The sequence below is a fragment of the Peromyscus californicus genome, unplaced genomic scaffold, assembly GCF_007827085.1.
Source record: "Peromyscus californicus insignis strain IS unplaced genomic scaffold, ASM782708v3 Scaffold_18__1_contigs__length_77618521, whole genome shotgun sequence".
Lineage (NCBI taxonomy): Eukaryota > Metazoa > Chordata > Mammalia > Rodentia > Cricetidae > Peromyscus > Peromyscus californicus.
In genome coordinates this window covers 53,982,441-54,005,283 of record NW_026294480.1, presented here as the reverse complement: position 1 = coordinate 54,005,283, position 22,843 = coordinate 53,982,441, and the positions used below count along the sequence as shown (strand labels likewise).

The 22,843-nt window shown below is 46.4% G+C and overlaps 1 protein-coding gene across 1 annotated transcript in view; it reads right to left on the bottom strand.

Annotated features, from left to right (window-relative positions):
- The window catches only part of Map1b (microtubule associated protein 1B), a 102,620-nt gene that overhangs the window by 18,104 nt on the left and 61,673 nt on the right, over nucleotides 1-22,843 (bottom strand). Inside the window, exons 3-4 of the mRNA XM_052743446.1 lie at nucleotides 9,498-9,580; nucleotides 6,971-7,111 (exon numbers count right to left, since the gene is read on the bottom strand). Of these exons, the coding sequence (XP_052599406.1) occupies nucleotides 6,971-7,111; nucleotides 9,498-9,580 (224 nt within the window). The remainder of the gene's footprint in view (nucleotides 1-6,970; nucleotides 7,112-9,497; nucleotides 9,581-22,843) is intronic.

The window sequence follows — 22,843 nt, the reverse complement described above, 5'->3', positions numbered from 1 at the left end:
ATTACTAGGTGCTGGCACCCACGCTCACTAAGAGCCTGGTCCTCTCCAAACACAAATGCTCCCATTGAAGCCATGATGACAAAGTGGTCTGGCAATTATACAAACCAGCGGCCACATTCATTCCTCCATTGAAGCTTAACTCCAAGGTGAAAAACAATCAAAATAAATAATTCCAAGGTGTGACTCTCAGCTCTCTCCATAATCTCAGTGGATTCGGGACAAGCTGGCTGCGAGTGAATAAGATCTCATTTGGCTTACACATTTTTCAAGATACCATTCATTACTTCCCAAGGAAGGGAATGTGGAAAACCGAATCAGAACCAAAACAAGTATGGTTTACGGAAACAGTTTTCTTTTTTCAATATCAAGGTCATGTGTTTCTTGGTCTTGGCTCAGCAAAGGCAAATCATGCCATCTGCTCCAAAATTCTGTTTCATCAAATCTCACCCACCAGTTCAGAGGATCAAGTGACAAGGGCTATATATCCAGATGCAAATGATTCAGGGCCAAAACAAATGGCCATTCTTGAGCCATCCGCTCAGAGCCCTTGCCCTTGGTTTCTTGTCTCAATGAATTCCAGAATACTATCATTCCAAAGCTAGGAGTGTGAGGGGTATGTGTGCAGAGGTAATTAATGTATAGAAGCCTAACTTTCCTATATTAGACTGCAGGAGAACAGTCATTTTTGTTTTGTTAGACTATCAATCCTGAATACAGCGGTTGATATCACAAAATACCAAAATAACAATGCATTGCTGTTTTCCTCTGACTTAACTGAATACTGTTCCATAAAACAGTTAAGCGTCAACTCCTGTTTTGGAAACTAAGAAAACTAACACAGCAAATGGCAAGTACTCACGGGGGTAAAAGGGCATCACTGATCAAATCTATTCTTATAAATGTCAGCCATCCTTGGGGAAATTTTTGTTCAGATTATTTGCTGGTCAAAGCAAGCATGAATAAGGTTTCATTGTTATTGCATTTATTTACTTATTCATTCATATTGGGTATGTATGTGTCATGGTGTATGTGTGTGGAGGTCAGAGGGCCACTTGCTAGAGTTGGTGTTCTCTTTATAACATGTGGATCCTGGGAAGAGGTAAGGGGGGAATCAAACCAAGCCAACAGGCATGGCGGTCAGTGCCTCTAACCATGGCGCCATCTCATTGGTCCTTTAAATTTTTTTCTTATCCCATTTTATTTATTTCTCTTAAATATGGGTTCTTTTCCAATAATTGACATAGACCCTCATTACCATAATTTCAGCACAATAAGGATTCTCTCATTCCTAACTTTCACACAGAGTACATGAGAACTCTTTATATTTACATTTTAGGAAGCAAATCAATGGTAATCCAAACTGCTAAGTCTTTCACAGTGGAAATTTAGAAATAAGTTCAGTTCATTTTAATCTTTGAGATCTAGTCTATCTGAGTTGAGGCAAATTGATGGTATAGTCTAGCTGTGTGTGTCTGGGGTTATTTAATTATTAACTTATGTTAATGATTTTAATGTTGTTTTTAGATTTTTTTTTGTTTTATATGTATGAGTGTTTTGTCTGCACAGATATATGTGCACCACATCAGGCCTGATGCTTATGAAGGGCAAAAAGGGTGAGAACCATCGTGTAGGTGCTGGGAACAGAACCCAGGTCCTCTGGGAGAGTAGCCAGTTCTCTTAACTGCTGAGTCATCTCTTCAGCCCCCAATTTGTAGCTTTTAATATGAAATATATAGTCACCTAATTCAAGGAGAAAGTAAAAAGACTTGAGGGATATTATTCTACTTTCCATTTCGTTACCTGTCCCCAGAGAGTTCCTATGAAATACAGGAAGTGACTCAAAGTGACTCAAAAACAAATCAGGTTACCGAGAATTCTGAGGAAGTCAGAGAGCATGAAAGACAGCCAACAGCCATCACTGGATAGACAACTATGATTTAATGAGATCAGGAAAGCAAGCTAGAGTGAAAATCTAATTATTCTGGAAGAACATCAGCATGCTGTACCCAGTGAGACAAGGACATAAAGACAAAGGTTAGAGAAAGCCAGTCAAGGAGACAGATGGGGCAGGGCAGGAGATAGGAGGATTTCACAGCAGCCGTGAGGCTACCCAACAGAACTGAAGCCCCCGTGTTTTCCCATAGCCCAGCTCCAGGCCTGTGTGACGAGTATCATGATGAGGACAGGCTTCAAGGGCAACAGATGACTTAAGATACCCAGTCCTTGGTGATGCTCAATCCACAACCATTCAGTGAATGGTGGGATCAGTGAGAAGGATCTGAGATGCCGGCAGGGGGAAGGAAATGATGACCAGTTCTTTGAAACCGGCTGCTTTGAGATGAACCGGAAGCCATGCTAAGAGTACTAACAACCATACAGCAAACCCAGAACCAGACTCAGTACACTAGGTTATACTGCACTTAACTTGGTCAGTTCAACACATGACATCTTTTTGCAGCTATGACAGCTGATGCCTATCAAACACAGGAACTATTGCCATGTCTTACAGAGATGGGTGGCAGATGTGAGTAGGAGAAATCCTGCTTTGGAGTAAAATCATCTCTTTTGTTCATTACCTTTTCTGATTAAATGCAGGCACGCTGAAAGAGGAAAGACGGTAAAGGAATAAAAGGCTTTCCTGGAGATATTAACAAAACAAGATTTTGATTTCTAAACCCCAGGTTTCAAACTGTATTTCCTTTTCTGATTAAGAGGAAATACTTTTGCTTAGCCGAAGAGGAAATACTGTAGACAGCGTATCTCTGGGCTTTGGCGAGACATTTAACAGGGTCTTGGAACAGTGTGATAGCAGAATTAGGTGGATTTACAGGCAGTCACGTAAGTAGTGTTCTTTAGTGTCAACCTGGAGGAAGGTCTGTGATAGGCTGCGTCAAGGTTCGCTTCTGTCCTGTTGAATGCTGACCGGGATGAAAATGGTGCAGGATGCTCGTCAAATCTGTGCATGGCTTCAAAATAAGAGGCGTAACAGAATGCGGGATGGTAGAACTAAGGTGTTTATGAAGGCTTTGGACTTGAGGATATAATGCCATGGCAACTGTGAACAGGGTAGCATTCTAAAGAGATAAATGTTAAGGTTCAACAAGCCAGCAAAGTAAAAAGGATGGGATTGGAAGATGTGGCTTAGCGACAATATCCCTGGAAAACCTCGGGGATTTTAGCTGTCAATCAAATGGATTTACATGAAGCCAAAGAAGCTTAAACTTCAAGGTCCCTCACTAGCTTGGTCCTCTATTGAAGTACTGTACTTTAAAAGTGTACTAATAAAGGCTTTTCTTTTTCTTAATGGGAATCTCCATATTATGCTAAGTTGCAGAATGCCTCAAGGCCTGCATTTCTTCTCCATTGACATTTAATCATGCTTAGAGAAAATTGGAAGCTTTTAGGCTTATTTATTAACTGGACTGGAAACTACAAATTACTGACTCTGGAATATGATGTCTAGATTAGGTCAAGATACCCAACAATTTTATTTGTATTCTCTCTCTCTCTCTCTCTCTCTCTCTCTCTCTCTCTCTCTCTCTCTCTCTCTCTCTCTCCCTCTCCCTCTCTCCCTCTCCCTCTCTCCCTCTCTCTGAATATATGTGCACACATGCGCATGCCCACGCATTGATGCTGGTTGTCAAACCCAAGGTCTTGAGAATGCTAGGCAAGCGCTTACCATTGAGCAACATCCCTTACCCAAATTGTGACATTTTAGAGAAACCTGATTAAACAAACAAAACTCCAGAAAACTAGTCCCTCTTGTTGGAGCCTCCTCTTTGACTTTAGCCTCTAGGGTTCTTTTTTTTTTTTTTGGTTTTTCGAGACAGGGTTTCTCTGTGTAGCTTTGCGCCTTTCCTGGATCTCACTTGGTAGCCCAGGCTGGCCTCGATCCGCCTGGCTCTGCCTCCCGAGTGCTGGGATTAAAGGCGTGCGCCACCACCGCCCAGCTCTCCTCTAGGGTTCTTAATGCTCCTCCCTCTACAGTACAGCATCTGTCTTGTGGGCTTTAAATATGCATATCACGCAAATGGATTACAAACGAGTATCTCTAGACAAGGCAACGTTTCTTCACTCTGGGCTCAAATATCCACCTGTCTGATAACTCCGAGGTGTGTCAAAGAATGACCAGTGCAGAAAGCTTGAATTTCCCCATACCTACCATGACAGGGAACACACAGGACCCTTTACATTTTATGGATAACTCAGTAAAACCAAAGATGATTAATATAGGGAATGGGTGGAAAGTGTAGGTGGACATGGGCTCAAAGTCCCTCCCTGAAGATATAATAAAACAAAAAGAAAAATCTTGCTGGGCATGGTGGCAAGTGCCTTTGATCTCAGTACTCGGAAGGCAGAGGCAGGCAAATCTCTGAGTTCCAGGACAGTCAGCCAGTGCTGTTACACAGAGAAACCCTGTCTCAAAACAACAACAATAACAACAACAAAACAAAAGCAAGAAACTTTCCTATGGAAAGGCTGAAAAATGTTCCTAGACATGTTTGCTTTTCTAATTTTATGTTTCTGGTTCTTTTTCAGTTGACTAGTATGTTTCAAGGGTTGGAGAAATACAGCAAGACTGGACAGCAAATAACCTCACTAAGGCATTCTGCAAGCCTTCTTCCAAGGCAGCAATCAGCAATCCTAGTTCCAAACATGAATATTCATTGGTCTAGGCTAGTAATTTTTTAAAATTTTTATTAATTTTCCTGCTTGCCTGTCTGTTTGTGTAGCACATGCACGCAGTGCCCTACCTAGGAGGCAAGAAGAAGGAGGAGGAGGAGGAGGAGGAGGAAGAGGAGGAGGTGGAGGAGGAGGTAGTGTTGGGTCCCCTGACACCAGAGTCACAGACAGTTGTGGGCTGTCATGTGGGTGCTGGGAATTGAACTCTGGACCTCTAGAAAGCAGCTAGTGCTCTTAACCACTGAGCAATCTCTCCAGCCCCTCATCTAGTAGTCTTTAATCCACTTTAGCTGTGGCATCCTTTCTTCAATGTCTAAGTAAAAGAACCACAGGCTGAGTCTCATTGGTTTGGCAGGAGAGCAAGCATGAATTCCACATCCCCCACCACCCTAATACTAATTAATGATCTAGTCTATTAGAGAAAACTCTGCAGAACCTTTTTGTGTGCACTGAGCATGACTTCTTCCAGAGAAGGTGGGGTAGGAGAGAAGAATATGTCCATCCAGGGCCTCAGTGATGGCTGCCCAGGTGGAATACGGTTAGTATCCACCTTTATGACTATAGACCCTGGAGAAGTTGCCCCTTCTATAGAACTTAAATTCTTTAGATAAGACTTTCTTTTTCTTTATAATGAACGGTAAAATTGGGCACATGCACAGCCCATTGTACAAAACCTCCACTTCCATGACTTTTAGAAGTGATTTAAATAGCCACTTTATAAAACTATTCCTTATTTTAAAAGGGGGGAGGTTACTTGGGGCCCAGATGAGTGGCACATGATGCCTCCTTATGTAAAATCTTGGTGATGATAAAATGCTTTTCCTTACACATTTCCCTTGCTTGGTTTTCATGGCAAAAAAACCAAACCCATGATGTGGACAGAGAGCAAACACTAGGAAGGACTGCGGAACTGAGCAGGAATGCGAGAAGGCACCATGTGCATGTAAATAAGCCCAGGCCGCAGGGCTGAGCTGAACGTACCAGCAGAGCCCAACACTACACTGGGGCCTCTACCAGGCCTCCACGGCGCACTCCCCTCCCTGGGACAAGATGCTGACCTCTGAAATGCCAGACAAGTGCCACAGTGCCCTTTGTAGCACATGATCTAAGAACACGATCTTGAAAAAGAGCTGGCATTGTAAGTGACTATTCACCAATTTCAGGGCAGTCCAAACAGGGGAAATCGTAGCTCTTTCTCTCCGCATTTCAGGGCAATTGAGCAATGTGGGCGAGATACATCAGGGTGTTTGGCTCAGCCCCGGAGGAAGAGAGAACACGGAGAAAGACATAGACAAAGCTTCCTCCTTAAAGTGGGAAGACAGGCCAGCTGTGAGTGAGCCCAGAGGCCTTTGAGCAAGGAGCCACTTGCCAGCAAGGGACCTTTTTCTCACTCTGCTGAGCTGGTGCTATGTGCCTCCAGGTACAGATGACCTCACAGCTCTGAAAGAGCCGCGGCTTCAGACACTAAGTAAAAAAACGTTCCTTTTCACGGTTCTGTGCTGTCCACCCCTCCGGTGTGTGGAGAGGGGAAAAGCGCTATCATCTCTCCAGGGTTCTACTGGGGCCCCTGGGTGAAACCGATGAAGCTGGGCAGTTTGCTGAGAGGGTAAGCACACAGAGACCTCGCTGTGAAGTGGGGGGCTGAGGAAGATTGAATGCAGGAAGACAAGGAGCATGGCCCTTCCCAGCACACATGAGACACCAAGGCCGCCATCTCAGGGAGACAGAGCTAAATGGCTATGCTAACTCCTGCCAGCACAGCCCTCAGCCCACTCTCTACCCCCCCACCCCACCCCACTCCACCCCCACATCACTCCACTCCACCCCACTCCACTCCCCACCCTCACCCCACCCCATTCCACCCACCCCGAGCTTTTCATAGTGCTTCACTCTAAACCTAGGGTTCGGTCATTACAGGTAAGGGAAATCAGAAATAATCAGGCCAGGAGAAAGTGGCACAAGTCCTAACAGAGATCAAGGCAGGGACCTCCTGCTGAAGCCCAAGAGATCTGTGGAGAAGTCTCTCAGAAAAGAGGAAAGCTGGGTTTCTGCTGGAGTGCTGTCCTCTCTACTGTCTCCAGCTCTTCTGCCATCTGTAAATGTTGATCATTCCACTCCCCACTCATGTCTCCAGCACACCGGCAGTGGTTTCAACCACCCACCACTGGAGCTGTGATCCAGCCCAGGCCCAAGTCATTTTGGATCGCAGTTTTGCTTATTGCAAAGGGGCCCCTCCTGCCTCCCCCCCCCCCCCCCGACACATCTGGACACGCCGTGCACAACCCACCTCTTGATCGGTGAAAATCTCTATGAAGTTCTGAAAGGAGAACGAGCCTGACTGGAGAATGAGCTCTCCGGTGTTCTCAAAGCACTGTCCGGTGAGCACCAGCAGCTTATGGCGGGCGGCGTCAGTGATCATCAAGCGCACCTGAAACACAGCGCAGGCGCAGAGCGTTAAGTGAGGATGCAAAGGGTGAGAGCTGGTCCTTGAGTCCCAACACCAGGTCCGTGCCTGAAGCTTACTACCAACCAAAGACGCTCATTCCAAGAGTCTAATTTCTTCATCCCAGAGTGGGGGCGGGGAGTGTTGGACAAAGCCCTCCCTGGCTGTAGGAGTTATTCATAAAATTAATCATCGTGGTTATTAGTGCGCCCGTGAATACCATATTAGAGCTTGGCTTCAACCAAAGACAGAAGTGGTTGTTGACTTTCTCCCCCCGAGTTTCCTCCTCTTTTCAAAGCAGTCTTCACAGCTGGCCAGCATTTGTTTCACAGCTGTTGGAACGTGTCTGCTAGCAGCCTGCAGCCTATGTAAGGCCAGGAGAGATTTGTGGATCCGCCACTCCAGGTTCCCCCAGCTATCCTCAGAAAAGACACGTTTCCAAGGAGGGCCTCAAAGTCGTCCATTCCTACCCAGGATTCCTCCCTCCGAAGCCACAGGAGGTAGCAGTTGACACTCAACACACAAAAGGCCCAGCTCTGCCTGGCAAGCTGGGAAAACTGAATTGACTAGTCTGTGCTAGGGAACTCGCAGTGAGCTTTGGGTGGCAGGGAGTCAGCTGTCCTCCGGAGAAACACCACCACCAGCACCAAGGTTCCGAACCCGGTTTGTGAATATTTAGCACGAGCTATACGCCCCACGTAATGCTCTGCACTGGGGAGAATTCAGGACTAAACAGGCCATGACTCCTGTCCAAGAACCCCACAGGCTACTGCTGGAAAAACATGCATACCTAAAGAGCTGTTTCAGACTCATCTGATCCACGGACTAAGCTTGGATTCTCCCCCTATCCCCAGCCTCCAAAAGCTTTCTTTTTTATTTTTCCTTTTTTTTTTTTTTTTTTCACAGCTATTCTAGGCAGTCTGCCTGGGCATATACTAATCCTCTAGCTTTTTTTTTTTTTTTTTCTGACAGGAATCGCCATCTCAATGCTTTTAGAGCTTTTGCAGGCAGAATTCTGTAGGTCAAAACAGGCCCGATTATGATAGCCCGAAAGTGAAAGCCACCTACGTGCCAGCAACTAAGCAATGAATAATCAGATGCGGTATATGTACTCAAAAGGGTTCTACACAACCATCAAAAGGAGCGCAGAACTGACACATGGTACCACACGACGGAATCTTGAAGCCATTTAGCTAAGAAAGTGAAGCCGAACAAAAAAGGCCACGTTCGTATGATGCCATTTTATGAAATGTCTGAAACAGAAAAAAATCTGGAGAGAAAAATATAGAAGTTTCGAGAAGCCAATGTACAGTGGGGTGACTGCTAGTGGGTTTAGGACGTTTTAGGGAGTGACAGGCATGTTTCAGAGTTAGATTGTGATCTTATCTGTTCAACTTCGTAAACGTTCTTTTTTTAAAAAAAATCGCAAAATTACGTATTTTCAGTGGATGGATTCTACGGTTTATGAATCATATCCCAATTTGAAAAATCATATAGTCAGAATTGCTAAAGCATGGGCAGAAAGCACCATAGCCATGATGATGCCAGGGTCTTGGGCTACGTTAATGTCCAAGAAGCTACTCCATCTCCAAGGAGGTGGGGAAGGAGCTCTGTTAATACCAGGCCTGAAGGATGAAATTCTTATGTCAAGATGGGTCCTGAAATTCCCAGTTATTCTCTCTAGCAATGATTTTTGTGTGATGCTAATGATACAGTAGCCATGGCCACCATGGACACCTTAGCCACCAAGTGCCACTCTGTTCTGAGCCCCGAGTACTTCAAAGCACCACAAATTGGGACATTAAATGCAGGGGCTGTTATGATCCCCTCTGCACAGAGGTTCGAACCGAAGAAGCAAGATAACTTGACGGAGGCCACCAGCTTGTAAGTGGCAGACCTTGGATGATGACGCCAGGTGATCTGGCCTGGGCTAGAGACCATGTTTCTGCGGCTTGTGCTGGCCTGCCTTTCCAGCCTCGGCTGAGGGCTGGCCTGGATAGCTCTGAACAGGGGTGCTACTCGGATGCTAGTTCCATTTCTGAGATCCATCCCTGTATGTGCCAGCCTGGGCACTCACGGTCTGCTTCCTCTGCCACATTCCTGTTCTGCATCCTGGCAACCACATACCCAATGCATGCCCCCAATTCCACACCCCTCCACAAATACGCTTCCAGCTGGCACTGTCCACTGCGTCCTTACTGGAAGAGGCTTTCTGAGGTGATACTAGAGGTCGAGAGCAGGACTCTGGGTATCAAGGGAGACTGGAACCCGCTTGCATCCCTCTCCAACTACCATCTACCCAGCCCCTCCTCTCAGCCAAGCCTCCATCCTGTGAGGCGCTAAGGAAGACCTCGCGGAACTGAATACTCACCTCAGTGCTGACTGCTTCATCCGAAGGGTTGATCAGGACAACTGTTTCTAAGACGTCACTTCGGTGATGAAGGATCTTTTGTCCTGAAGGCACAAAACACACACAAAGAAGAGACCTTTAGTTTTTCCAGAGGGAAAGCTGCTCGCCTGCTTCTGGGACAGCAGAGGAAATTTCCAACTCAGATGTGGCCCTGGAAACTGGGAAACAACAGTGGGTGCTACTGAGCAGGAGGGTGTACGTACAGCAGGCTGAACTCGGAGCTGTGCGGGTGTAGCCTGGGGCCCCCCGGGCTCTCACACTGGGTCTTTCATGGCCGATGGCGAGGCAGCCTCCTAACCCAATGGCAGGGGTTTTCATCGGAGACCAGGGAGGGATGCCAGAAAAACTCAACAGGGCTCTTGACATTTCCTTTCTCATGGTAATTAGGGATGTTTCTCCCTAACGGCCTTACTTCTGGTGAGAACTGCGGGGAGATTAATTAGGAGCCTCATTGTGAAATGAATGACGGCCAGAAACCTGGCTAACAATTAACCCAGCGGCCAGAATGGCTGTCTGAGGCAGGCTCGCGGTCTGTTGGGGTATTCACTAATTAATTCACTTGCTTGTAGAAAAGTGAAGAAACTGTGGGCAAATGAGAAGTGGAGAACAACCCTCCCACAGGACAGGGTGGCCAAATTGCCCGCCAAGACAAAATGGATGGAGAACCAAAAAAAAAACAAGGTGCGGTTCGGGATGAAGGAGTCTGTTGAAGGCAGCACTCTGCAGGGCCTTTGGTATCCTACTCCTTCTGGGACCATCCTGAGGCTGACCAGCCTCTGCCTGAAGTCAGCAGAGACCTACGGATGGCCTTCTACAAATACTACCCTGCCTTGACAAGGAGATGAAAGAATTGAGTGAATGTGGCCAGAGTCACTGATGTATGCTCTACCAGCAAACAAGGGACAGAGAGGCGCGTTCCCTCGGAAATGTGGGAGGAAGCCACGTGGCTGGGAGGGAGAACATGCCTGCTGTTTGGAAGAGAATCTGAGGGAGACACCAACAGGGAAAAACACAAAAGGAAGACGGAAAAATAGATCTAGGATCCTTCAAAGAGCTAAAATAGAATCACAGATGACCCAGCCGTTCTATTCGTTGCAATTTGAAAGCAGAAACTTGAACAAATACTTCTACGCTAATGTTAATTACAGTTTTATTTTAATAGCCCAAAGGTAAAAACAACCCGAGTGTCTGTCTATAGGTGACTGGATAAAATGTGGTCTACTCACAGTGGAATACTAGCCAGGCATGGAAAAAAATGAAGCTCTGATAATGTCATAAGGATGAACCTGGAGCATACCACACTAAATGCAAATAGCTGGACACAATGGGCAAATAAAATACGATTTCATCTCTATGAAATATCCAGAATAGGTAAATTCAGACTCCAAGGGGAGATTAGTAGTCACCAGAGGCTAAAGGAGGGGAAATTGGGGAGCTATTGCTTAATGGGTACTCTTTCATGTTTAGGGTAATGAAAACACTTTGAAATAGAAGTAATGGTTTACACAACCTCGTGTAAACAATGATCACTCCTGAGTTGTACATTAAAAAAAATTATTAAAATGGCAAATTTTTCTCTATGCATATTTTATCACAAGGTGAAGAATCAATGGGACAGACAAACAGACAAATCCCCGAAGAGAACAGGTCACTTGGGTGATTGTCATGGTATGGGCACTATCTCAGTAAAGCCGTTAGAAAGGAGACCGCTGCACGCACAGCGTGGCTGGAGTTTTCCCCTTGCATCATCAAGGGTAGAGAAAACATAAACATCCGCACAGTGACGTTCTCACTCTGTCACCATTATTGATCATTCTTACTTTTCCTAACAGTAATGTTTACCAGTAAACGCTAATGAGGCATAGGAGCAGCCCAAACTAAAGAGTAATGGAGCCAAGCCCAGTACTGAGACATATACAGTTTCCCTTAATCCCCTCAAGAGCTCTCACACGCGGTACCAGGACCATCGCCCACTACTGCTGAAGACAAAGTGTTGACAGAAGACATCGAGTAGCTCAAGACTCCACAACAAGCCAATGGTCAAGCCAGGGTCTGGCCCCAGGTTGCCTGGCTCTAGATCCCTTCTGGATTTTCCACTCCCTATGATGCTAATTATTAGGACTTGGATTTGGCAAGATGGACATCAAATGTTGAAGAAGAGCTTGGAGAAAGACGGAACAGAATAAAACCAGAGATGTACTTAAAGGAGCAGGGAGAGTCAGCAGAGAATACCAGGTGGTCAGGTGGGGCAGAGCACCCCTGCACAGCAAAGTAGAATGAAGTGGATGAAGAAACTCCAAACAAGAACATCGTTAACAGCTTGAGCAGGCAGAGACCTGAGGCTCATGAAAAAGATGCTGAATCATGGAAAGCAAAGCTCATTTATTATTAATGCTATATTTTGTAATTAATTTAAAAATTGCTTTTTTTGGCTTTTTGGTTGTCTTCCCTCTTGACAACCATGCACACTTAAAGCCAAAGCAAAGACAATTCAAATAAGCAGATGGTAAAGAGAAAAATCGCACAAATCCACCCTCGATCAAGTGGTCTCCAAGCCCTTCCCTCGGTGGCCTTCTTGGAACAAAGACTTCAGGATCTTTGAAGACAGGAACTTGAGGCCACATGAGGCTGACACTTAAACCTGTATTTTGGGGGTGAGTACCCAGAGCACCAGACGGGGTGAGACTGGGTATGACCCTTGTCATTAACTGTGCCCTGCCAGAAGTCACAGCAACAAACTGAAGCAAGGTTTGCAGAAGCATCCCCCTCCCAAGAGTCCCTAATGGCGCCCTTTCTCTGCTGCCCACAATGCTGCCGACTGCACCCTTCCAAAGCCAAGACAGATGACACAGCCACACTCCTGCCCACACAGTCCAGCCCTCCCCAGAGAGGTCTCCAGCTGCTCCCTGCCAGGGGCTTCTTACCGTCCACTAGACATTTTCTTCCTCCTTGGCTTCCTCACTTGCAAACAAAAGAAATACCAAGTAACAGCTGCTGGTCACCTCCTAAGTCATTTTCAGAGCAGTCTACCCAGGAATTCAGCTCACGATGGTCTTTCCATCTTTGCAAGGACTCAAGGGAAAAACACCGACAAGGCATGTACACCAAGAAGCCTCTTTATAGGGTTGATCCAAACGCAGAAAGGGATATAAAGGTAGCCGGAGAAGCCTCCAACGCTTGTCTCGGTTGGAATGTTGTCCAGATTCAGCCTCAAGACTCATAAGCATTGGTCAGGCCTCCCCAGCATTTGGCAAGGCCAGGGCCCTGGCTGAGGGACCTATCAGGCCCCCACACCCAGCATCCCGTGGGTGCCCGCTCTCTGGCAGCAAGCGGCTGTCTGCTCGGGCAGCCGCGACGCTCACAAAGCTGCATATTTGGGGAATGTTTCACACTGGGAAGAGGGCCAGGCATTCTGAGGGAGAAGCCACCACCCTTGCCTGTAAAGGTCCCATTGAGTTGCTTCGGAAAAGAAGTTCCCAGCCTCTCTCCTCACCCTCTGTCTGCCCTCCCCATAGATAGCTCATAAAAGAACCAAGGGGCACCCCATGAATAGTTAACCCTCCCCAGCTTTGTGGAGGCTGAACATGAAGTGATGGAGTTGTGTCAGTCAGTTCACCCTGTGTCACTCCACAGGAATCTTTGAAGCCTTCCTCCAAATATCCGACATAGCCACGAGGCTCGACCTGGTGAGGTGGGGCGGCAGAGGAGGATCTGCTCCATTTCAGAATCCAAAGAGGATGGGGACCCCTTGAAGCAGCAGGGCCCTTCAGACAATGGGGCTTTTGTCTGTGGTCTCCTAGAGCTGTATTTGAAATTCAAACAGTCCATACTTTCCAGTTATTGCTGGGATTTTTATTTTTTCCCTTTTGAAAAGCTGATAGATTGGATCTTCGTGTCTTCTAAAGTTGGGTTGTTTGGGTGGTTTTTGTTTCCTCTACATCTAGGTGATTTTTGAAATCTCTTAAGGTAAAAATGACATTTCCATGCTTCTAGGATAATTATGGATCTCTTCAGGGAGTTCAAGACTTTCCTCTCAGCATGGGTGTGACATGCAAAACCCAGGCTCTCTCCTGGGTTTCAGAGATGGACTATGGCTAAATTCAGGTAGACTCATCATTGAGAACAGCCATACAGAGCCTGGGCTGGGATGTAGCTCAGTCGAGAGAATGCTTGTCTAGCATACACTAAAGGCCTAGGTTTGATCTCTAGCGCTGTCTAAAATTGATCATCCTGGTACATGCCTGTAATCTCATCACTTCGGAGGTGGAGGCTAGAAGACCAGAAATTCAAGATCATCCTTCACTACCTGTTGTATTCAAAGCCAGCTGGGACCTACCCAAGACCCTGTCTCAAAAAAAAAAAAAAATCTAGAACCTTCTTTCATATGATAGATCTTCTTCACACACAGAGCCCATCATATAGTAACTGGGAGATTATAGCTTCTTGGCTGGGCCAGAGCAACCCCACAGCATCCCCAGTCTAGGCCAGAGCATCAAGGTAACTGAGAAAGCTCCTGAGGGACAAAGAACTGTTAAAAGCATCTAAGTTGTTCTTAGGAGCACAAGACCCATCTTGAATTACCTTTCAATGATAACAAGCGAGATTTTTATTATTTGAACATCGGTTTATTAAATTGTATGACAAGGAAAAGATGAAGAGGGACCTGAATCACTGACAGTCAAGATGGCTGTCAAGGGTCTCCAGCAAGGAGAAAAGCCCTGCTGCTTCATCGTATCCTTTCCTCTGCCAGTTCCCCTGTCGTCATGCCTTTGACAATCACCTCAATCGGCTTTTGCCAGCTGAAAACCAGAGTGACTCATTTTGGAAAAGGCACCTGGCCTTGTGAACCAACACCAGAGAGACCCCCCTTGTAAAAAGTAAAGACCATCCTAGGGTTACACTGGGAAATGCATGGGCTAAAGGCCTGAGACTGTTTAGTTAAACATAAGGTCTGGTCACTGGAGGGCCAGGAACACCCCTGGATGTTAAGCGGAGAGGGAGTTGCGGAGAGTGCTTCCTTCCATACCTTCAACCCCGCCACCTCTCCATCCCAGAAGGGCTGTGGAGGGGAATCCTCTTGCCCTAAACCTTTGTACTCAAAATACTATGCCGGTAAAGTTTAGCTAACTGGATAAAAGCAAGAAACAAGAGGTGTGCTTCACAGGCATGGAAATCACAGACCTGTGGTCAGTAATTACCTGCAGGTCTCTAGGCAGCTTTTAGTAACAGCTTTTTATTTAAAACCATAAGCAGGCCTCCTTGCTCTAGGAATCCACATAATGTGCAGGGTAAACGTGTGGTCAGTTTAAAGAGACAGGGAGCTGGTATGGAAGAAATTCACTCTGAGGAAGCCCCGGCTCAGCAGGAACGGTCGCTAAGCTTCCCTCACAGGGGAGAGGTGGTACCTGCACGTGAGGAACTTGCAAAGAAAGCTGTGAAGGGTCCAAGGGGGTCCCATGAGCACCTCTGCCCCACCTGTGTTTTTGAACAAGAAAACCAGCAGGTGAACACAGGTTACCTGGTAACAGGGAGCTTCTGAGAGGCCACAAAACAAGCAATTCCACCTTGGTCCCTAGAGCAAGAAATCATCTCAGCCTAGAGAGACATGACCACAAGGCAGGGCAGACACTAAATCCTTTCTGACTGCTTCTGAAGAACTTGAGAAAACAAAGGTGCTGAGGGACTTGGTATCTCCTGATTGCCGGGATCCCCAAAGACCAAAGGCGTCAGCACAGAAAACAGAAAGCCAACTGTTACCAGGAAATGATGCAGCTTCCCTCTGCGGAGACAAAACCTCTCACCCTATAGGGAGTTTGATTTCTCCGAGGCCCTCTCACATCAAATCAACGTGTTCATCTCTTCCGATCTACCTGTTCAACCTTAGGCTTGCTAAAGGAACCTTTTCTAGCCCAGTATCTGGGAAGCAATGGGAACCACAAGTAAAAGGCAGCACCAGCGTAATCCAATGAACAGGCTGACGTCATAGTCATGGTTGAGTAAGAGAGCCTTCCATGGGGTAGGTGTCAATCTACCTGGGTCAAAACAAACTATGAGGCTGAAAGCCCATCCCAGGAACACAGCAATGAAACCTTAAACATGGAGAATGGAAAGGAGGGGGACAGAGACACTGTGAGCCACCCCACCGCCAGGAGAAGTAAGATGTAAAAGTGCTGGTAAGCCATGAAGCCACTTGGCAAGACATAGATTAATAGGAATGGGTTAAGTTGTAAGAGCTAGCTAGGAAGAAGCCTAAACCATAGGCCATATAGTTCGTAATTAATATAAGCCTCTGTGTGTTTACTTGGGACCAAATGGCTTTGGGACTGGGTGGTGCTCAGGAAAACTTCCAACTACAGAGAATGAATGATTTAGGATAGCTAAGCATTTGATCTTGGCCGGGGGTGGATGGGTGGGGGACTGTGTTTAAGTCTCCTAACACTCCTAAGACATCCTGAGTACAAATATTCTCTCCTCTTCATGGACCACAAACCTGGGGTCTAATGACTTGTCCAGCATCTCACTCCCACAAGTTCTGCTCTTGGTGCTCAGTTGAGACATGAGGGAACACAGAATATAAAACAAGGGTTCCTCTGCCAGCAGGAGAACAGCCAGCCTGTTGCCGCCAGAAGGCTGGGTGGTTTCTACCTACTTGGACCATCTTGGGGCAGAGAGAACCTTGGGAGTCAGGGGCTTTAGTTACTTGTTTCCAGGTTGGGGACACATACTGTCCAGGAGGGCAGAGCACCCAAGGGAAGGACGGGTTGAAGGCCCAGTAGCCATGGAGAATAAGACCAAAGCCAATGACAGCGAAAAAGAAAAACAATTCACAGCAAGGAGTGTAGGGAAAGTGAGATAGAGACTCAAATCACTGAATGTTCTGCAAGTCCAAGAACCAAGGTGATGAAATCAAGTTACATTACTCCCAAGCACTGATCAGCTTTCTTTTTCTTTTTCTTTTTTTTTTTTTTTTTGGTTTTTCGAGACAGGGTTTCTCTGTGTAGCTTTGCGCCTCTCCTGGAACTCACTTGGTAGCCCAGGCTGGCCTCGAACTCACAGAGATCCGCCTGGCTCTGCCTCCCGAGTGCTGGGATTAAGGCGTGCGCCACCACCACCCGGCCCTGATCAGCTTTCTTACACTGAAAAAGATTGTTTAAAATGTGCCCTGAATTTGTGTTCAATGGGATTTTATTATTTTATTTTTTTAAATTCTCTTGGAAAGCAAATGGCCAGAATTTGAAGAGCAGTGTGGCTTTCGAGACTATGCCCTCAGAGCTGAACCGTCAGAAACAAAAATTCATTTCCAACAGAAAAGAAATGTCATTGCTGCGAGTATGGGGGGCAGGGGGGAGGGTGGGCGAGAACTTGGCTGATCATTCAGCAAAACAACCCAGTAGGAGGGTGATCAAGACATCCAGCAGGCTTTGGACGACTGTCAGCTGGCCCACACTGATGTGTGTTAACCTCTTACAAAGGGAGGCCTTGCCAGGCCTCGGGCAACCTTTGTTTGGGGTGAGTGGATCGGGAGAAGGAAGGGAAGGGAGACCGATGGCAAGGTAGTGGTTTCTCGTCCCTCTGCAGAGTTCTTACTCACTTTCCAAATCCTCTGCCACGGTCTCCAGCCTCTGTCCTTTCCCCGGGCTCTTCTCTGGCTTCTTAATTTCTTCCTCCCACCACCTCCCCTGAACCTCCTTTTCTTTTTATTTATGCGTAAGTAAGTGTATGTACATGCCTGCACATTTTTACCTACAGGTAGGTGTGCATGCCTGTGGAGGCCAGAAGAGGGTGCTGGCTCTCCTGGAGCTAGAGTTGCAGGTGGCTGTGAGCTGCCTGACTGAGGTGCTGGGAACCGAACTCTAGTCCTCTGGAAGAGGAGCAAGTACTCCTACCCACTGAGCCAGCTCTCTAGCCCTCGGGTTTTGGAGCCAGAGTTTCAGTAGGTAGCTCAAACTAGCCTCCGACCCATGATCCTCCCGTCTCAGCCTCTTGAGTACTTTAAGGTTGCAGGCCTTTGCTACCATTCCCAGAACATCTTCACTAGGTTTTTTTCCTTTTGCTTTATGTTTTTCGAGACAGGGTTTCTCTGCGTCTCCCTGGCACTAGGCTTTCAAAGCCTCAAGGCAAACTGGTCAGGCGTTAGAAATGAACAACTGGCAGATGAAAGAAACAAAACATCAATCAAGTAGATGACATCGGGCTCCCTGGAGGTCAGCTGACGGAGAATAAACAACACTCACTGCGGGCACTAGCTGAGACTGACCGGTCGGCCTGAGGTCTTATCACCAACCACGAATGGACAGTACGGCTATTTTACGGCACATCTGTTACAGATATGTCTACCACGGTGAAGTTCATCAAACAGATCAGCCCTCAGGATGCACGGCAGCACACCCACTGTGCTTTCCTCTGGGGTCCCCGTGTTAAGCCTGTTCTAAGCCTCTGAACCTACTTCCTTGGGCTGAGATGAGGTGGGGGCGGGGGGGGGGGGCCTGTGAACTCAAGCCCTCTCAAAAAGAAACAAAATAAAATCCATCCAGCTCCTCGTGCACCAGCATGGAGTCCTTTCCTCTTCCCTGAAGATGGGAGATGTCCTTCCCGTACCCCATGAGTCTCCTGAGGACTGGTCACTCTCCTGCTGGAAGGAATCTGAACTTTCTCGTCTCACATGGGACACCTGAAGGAGCCCTGGTGACAATGTCTCTCCTCATTTTCCAGAGGATGCTCCAGAGACTTCAGGGGCCATGGTTGCCAGGCTTACATGGCTCTACAGACCCTGGCCTATAGCTGCTGAAGGATTTCCTATGGATACTGGGGACGCTCCTGTTGGGGGTGGGTTCCAAACACCAGCACTGCTTTTCATTTGTGATGCACTAGACGGTCATTTTAATTCCGTTTATTTCCACATTGCCTTATCTACATATCACAACAATATGTCATCGCAGTCCCTCCTATTTTACAGGTAGAGAAACTGACCGGCCATCTCTTTAACTGGCTACCTTGGTCACACAGATACAGTGAGTTCAACCAGGAGCTCTCTCCAGCCCGTCTGGCTCCCGATCCCCGGGCCTTTCACCACCCCAGCTGCATCTCAGAGAGTTTTAAGATTTTAAAATTAAATTAATTTTTTTTTCTTGTGGTGCTGAGAAATGAACCCAGGGCCTTGTGTATGTTAGGCAAGTTCTCTACTACTGAGCTACATTCCCATCCCCTAAGTCTTTATATTTTAAAAAATTAGATTCAAAGATGGGTATGGAGTCACACGTCTTTAATCTCAGCACTCAGGAGGCAGAGGCAGGTGGATCTCTGAGTTCGGGGCCAGCCTGATCTACAGAACTAATTTGGGACAGCCAGGGCTACACAGAGAAATCCTGCCTCGAAAAACCAATAAGTAAATAGACAGATAACAAATAAATTATGCACATGCACACACACACATATACATACATACATGCATATATGTATATATAAATAAATAGATAAAGAGAAAGATTTATGAGGGATATATTTCCTTAGACTGGAGAATAATTCCATTCTCTGATATATACTGTTAGAGGCTTTTATTTTGAAAACTGCTTGCTATGTGCCTTTGTCAAGAGTTAGGTAGAACCAGAAGATTACCAATACTAACACTTTCACCTAAAACGACATTTCACCATTAGATGTAACTTTCTCTGCTTTTGTGGTTGTTGATGCTGGGGGCATTGTACTGGGTATTGACCTCGTGCCTTAGGCATGCTAAACAAGAGCTCTAACATTGAGCTACACCCCTGGCCATTTTTTAATCTTTTTCCTTTGATAAAAGGTCTCACCGCGTTGAGCAGGGAAGCCTTGAGTTTGTGGTCCTCTCCTGTCTCAGTCTCTTGAGTAGCTAGGATTTCAGGCCTGGGCCATCAAGCCCGGCTGGACTTTCTTGAGAATAACATTTCTGAGAGAGTTAAGATCATAAGGGCCCCCTGCTGCCTTTGTAAAAAGATGCATTTCCTATTTGTCTACAGAGGACAGACTTGTCTGGAATTAAATTCAGACAGATCAGTGGGACGTTCATAAATGAAGCTCTGGAGTTAAAATGTGAACGGACACTGTCTCCGTCCTGCAGGGGGACTCAGCATCCTGAGCACTTCTTAACTCAGGAAACCTAACTCTGAAACAATGTCTCATATACAGCAGGAGTTCAATCAATAATTGATAAGGGGATAAATAATAACAATGGCTATGATATACTGAATATGCCCCAGGTCAAACAGTGACCTAAGTTCTTTAGGTTCATCATCTCTATTAATGTGCACTGGAGCCCTGTTGAGAAGGCATAGCTCCCATTTTACAGGTGAAGATGAGGGATTTGAAACCCAGGGCTGTGACTGCCCCATGGTGTGAGGACCAGAGCTCAGGCCAGGCCAGGGGCTGGGTCACCACTTCATTATTTCATTTCATTTTTTAAAGACTGGTTTTCACTATACATAGCCCAGGCTAGCCTCAAACATTTAGGACAGTTTGTCCTTAAACTCACAGTCTTCCTACCTCATTAGTCTCCTGAGTGCTTGAGATTACAGGTAAGAGTTCCACTTTGAGGCATCCTCTTAAAAGCGTTAGGTTTGGGGAGGAACGGGGAGAGAGACTTTCGGGAGGAGACAGGGAGGCAGATAGCTAAGGCAGGCAGTGAGTTTCACATGGGGTGTGTTGCATTTGACATCCCCATGGGCTGCCCAGGTGGCCATGTCTAGTAGCAGATAGAAACATGGATCCGAAGCTTGGGTCATAGACTGAGCCAGACCAGGGTCTATTTCTAGTGGATACTGCTGGAGAGGACTACATGTTTCTCCCTGATTACAGTCTTGAGAAATGCCCATAATTAAAGGGCAGGAGAAGGCTGATGGGGGTGCTGGAGGAAACAAAGGAGGCATGAACTCCCAACCTCTTCTGCTCACTTTCACCCCTCACAAGGTAACATGTAACTGCAGCCTGTTCTAGGGCCCAAGTCAAACCACCTCTGCACAGTATTGAGGCAGAATAGTTCAGACACCAAGTAACCTAATGAGAACTCATCTCTGGCATTCAAATTCAATCCCAACCCCTCTTGGTTTGACCTCCATAGACACTGTGATACATTAATATACAGACCTGCCAAAATGGCCAGTCACTGATGGGCTTCATAAAATTCTCCTATGCACGTACCACCCTTAGGCATTCCGACTCAAGAGGCCTGAAGAGCCTGGAGCCCTACACTTCTGCAATCTCCCAGGTGATTCAGACGGGTCTGTGTCCCTTCTCTGAGAAACAAGACTGTGTAACAACGTCTGTTCTGATGCTCAATAAGGACAGAGTAAGTAGCCGCATTAAAACCATCTTTACACGGTTTCCTGTGTTACTCTCTTAATGTCTGAACATAATGCTAGAATTATTTCCCTAGGACAGAATATAATCATTAAAGATTCAATTAACGGTTCCCACTACCTATTGATTCTCAGAATCCTTTGGTAGGTTTATCTGACATTTAATTTGCCACCAAAAACTCCAACCATTGATTAAATCCAAGCAGACGGCTGACCTTTTACAATCCTCTCCTCTTGTTCTTGGAACCAAATTACCATGCTGCAACTCACCCTCAAATCCATCTGCCTTCAAAACAAGAATTGTGCTAGTCCTTTTTAGTATCTGGCTATTGAAGAGGGAAAAAAGGAAAAGGAAAAAAATACAGATAGAGGACAGAACACACACTAAGCCTAGAACCTAGCAATTATCCATCCTGGGCAAGTCTTTAGTTCTGAACCACGGAGAAATAATAGGAACTGGACTTGGTTTGCTTGTTTCTGTTTTCTTATGAGACAGGATCTAACATATGCCAGGCTAGCCTAAAAGTCACTATGCAGCTGAGGATGGCCTTGAACTCTTGATCTGCCTGCCTCTGCCTTCTGCGTGCTAGGATTACAGGTATGTGCCACCACACATGATTTACACAGTGCTGGAGAGCAAAACCTGGGTTTTGTGCATGGCAGGTAAGCACGCTACCAACTGACCCATATCACTAGCCTCAAGAGCCACATTTTTTTCTAGTAACGACCAAGTGAGCAAAACTACCAACAATGGTGGCAACCAGCCCAGTGGCCCACCAGAAAGGGACTTTTTAGATTCAAGATCTTGACCTAAAAGGGTGAGACTCAAAAGACTGGAGACCTTTATCCAACTGAAGTGAGGTCAACAAGTGACATACAGGTCCATCCATAACTAAATTTGGCCAGTTCTGCAGATACTTCACACACAGTCTCAGCACACGTCTTAGTTAGGGTTTCTATTACTGTGAAGAGACACCATGACCACAGCAAACTCTTATAAAGGAAAACATTAAATGGAGGCTGGCTTACAGTTCAGAGGTTCAGTGCATTATTGTCATGGCGAGAAGCACGGTGGCATGCAGGCAGACATGGTGCTGGAGAAGGAACTGAGAGTTCTACATCTTGATCAGCAGACAGCAGGAGACCGTGTGCCACACAGGGCACAGCTTGAGCATAAGAGACCTCAACGCCCACTTCCACAGTGACACACTTCTTCCCACAAAGCCACACCTACTCCAACAAGGCCACACCTCCTGATAGTGCCACTCCCTATGGGCCAAGCACTCAAAAACACGAGCCTATGGGGGGCCATACCTATTCAAACTACCACAGCTCACCTCCAAGGAATGCAATTTTTGTTGCTTGTTTGCTGTGTTTGGTTATACACTGACTCATTCAAAGGGAGAGGTGAGATGGTTAACGTGTATGTAGACAGACCCAGCACCTGCTTCTGCACCCATGTGACACTGGCATTACTCAGTCATGGCTGGACGCTTGGCTACCCAGACAAGTACACCCAGTTCTCAGTGACCTTGACTCCCACTCCTAGAGCCAAAGGGTAACAGTTAACATACCACTGGGCTCTCCTGTTCTTTACCCTAAGTTGTACTTTCTGTCTGGGGAATCAAATGCCTCCCTGTAGCCTGATTATCAATTTATCTCAGCTGGGTTTGAGTGAATCCCAAGTGTGTTCTTTCCACTTTTGAATGTGTCCTCTTTAAAATCAAGTCCCATGCACAGACATCTACAGTCTCTGCTGCATCTGCAGATTCCATCATTTCCTGGGCTGAGCTCACATGTAAACATGAAAACCCAAATTTGCTTATGTGTTTCCCTCCTTATCATCCCTCTCTTATGTATTCTAAGCAAGGAAGTAATGAGCCTTTTCCTCATGTCTACTTGGCCTTTCTATTCTGTATGTTGTCCTAGACAACCGAGAGAAAGAGTACCATTTCCAAAGACCTGATAAGCTCCAAGCAC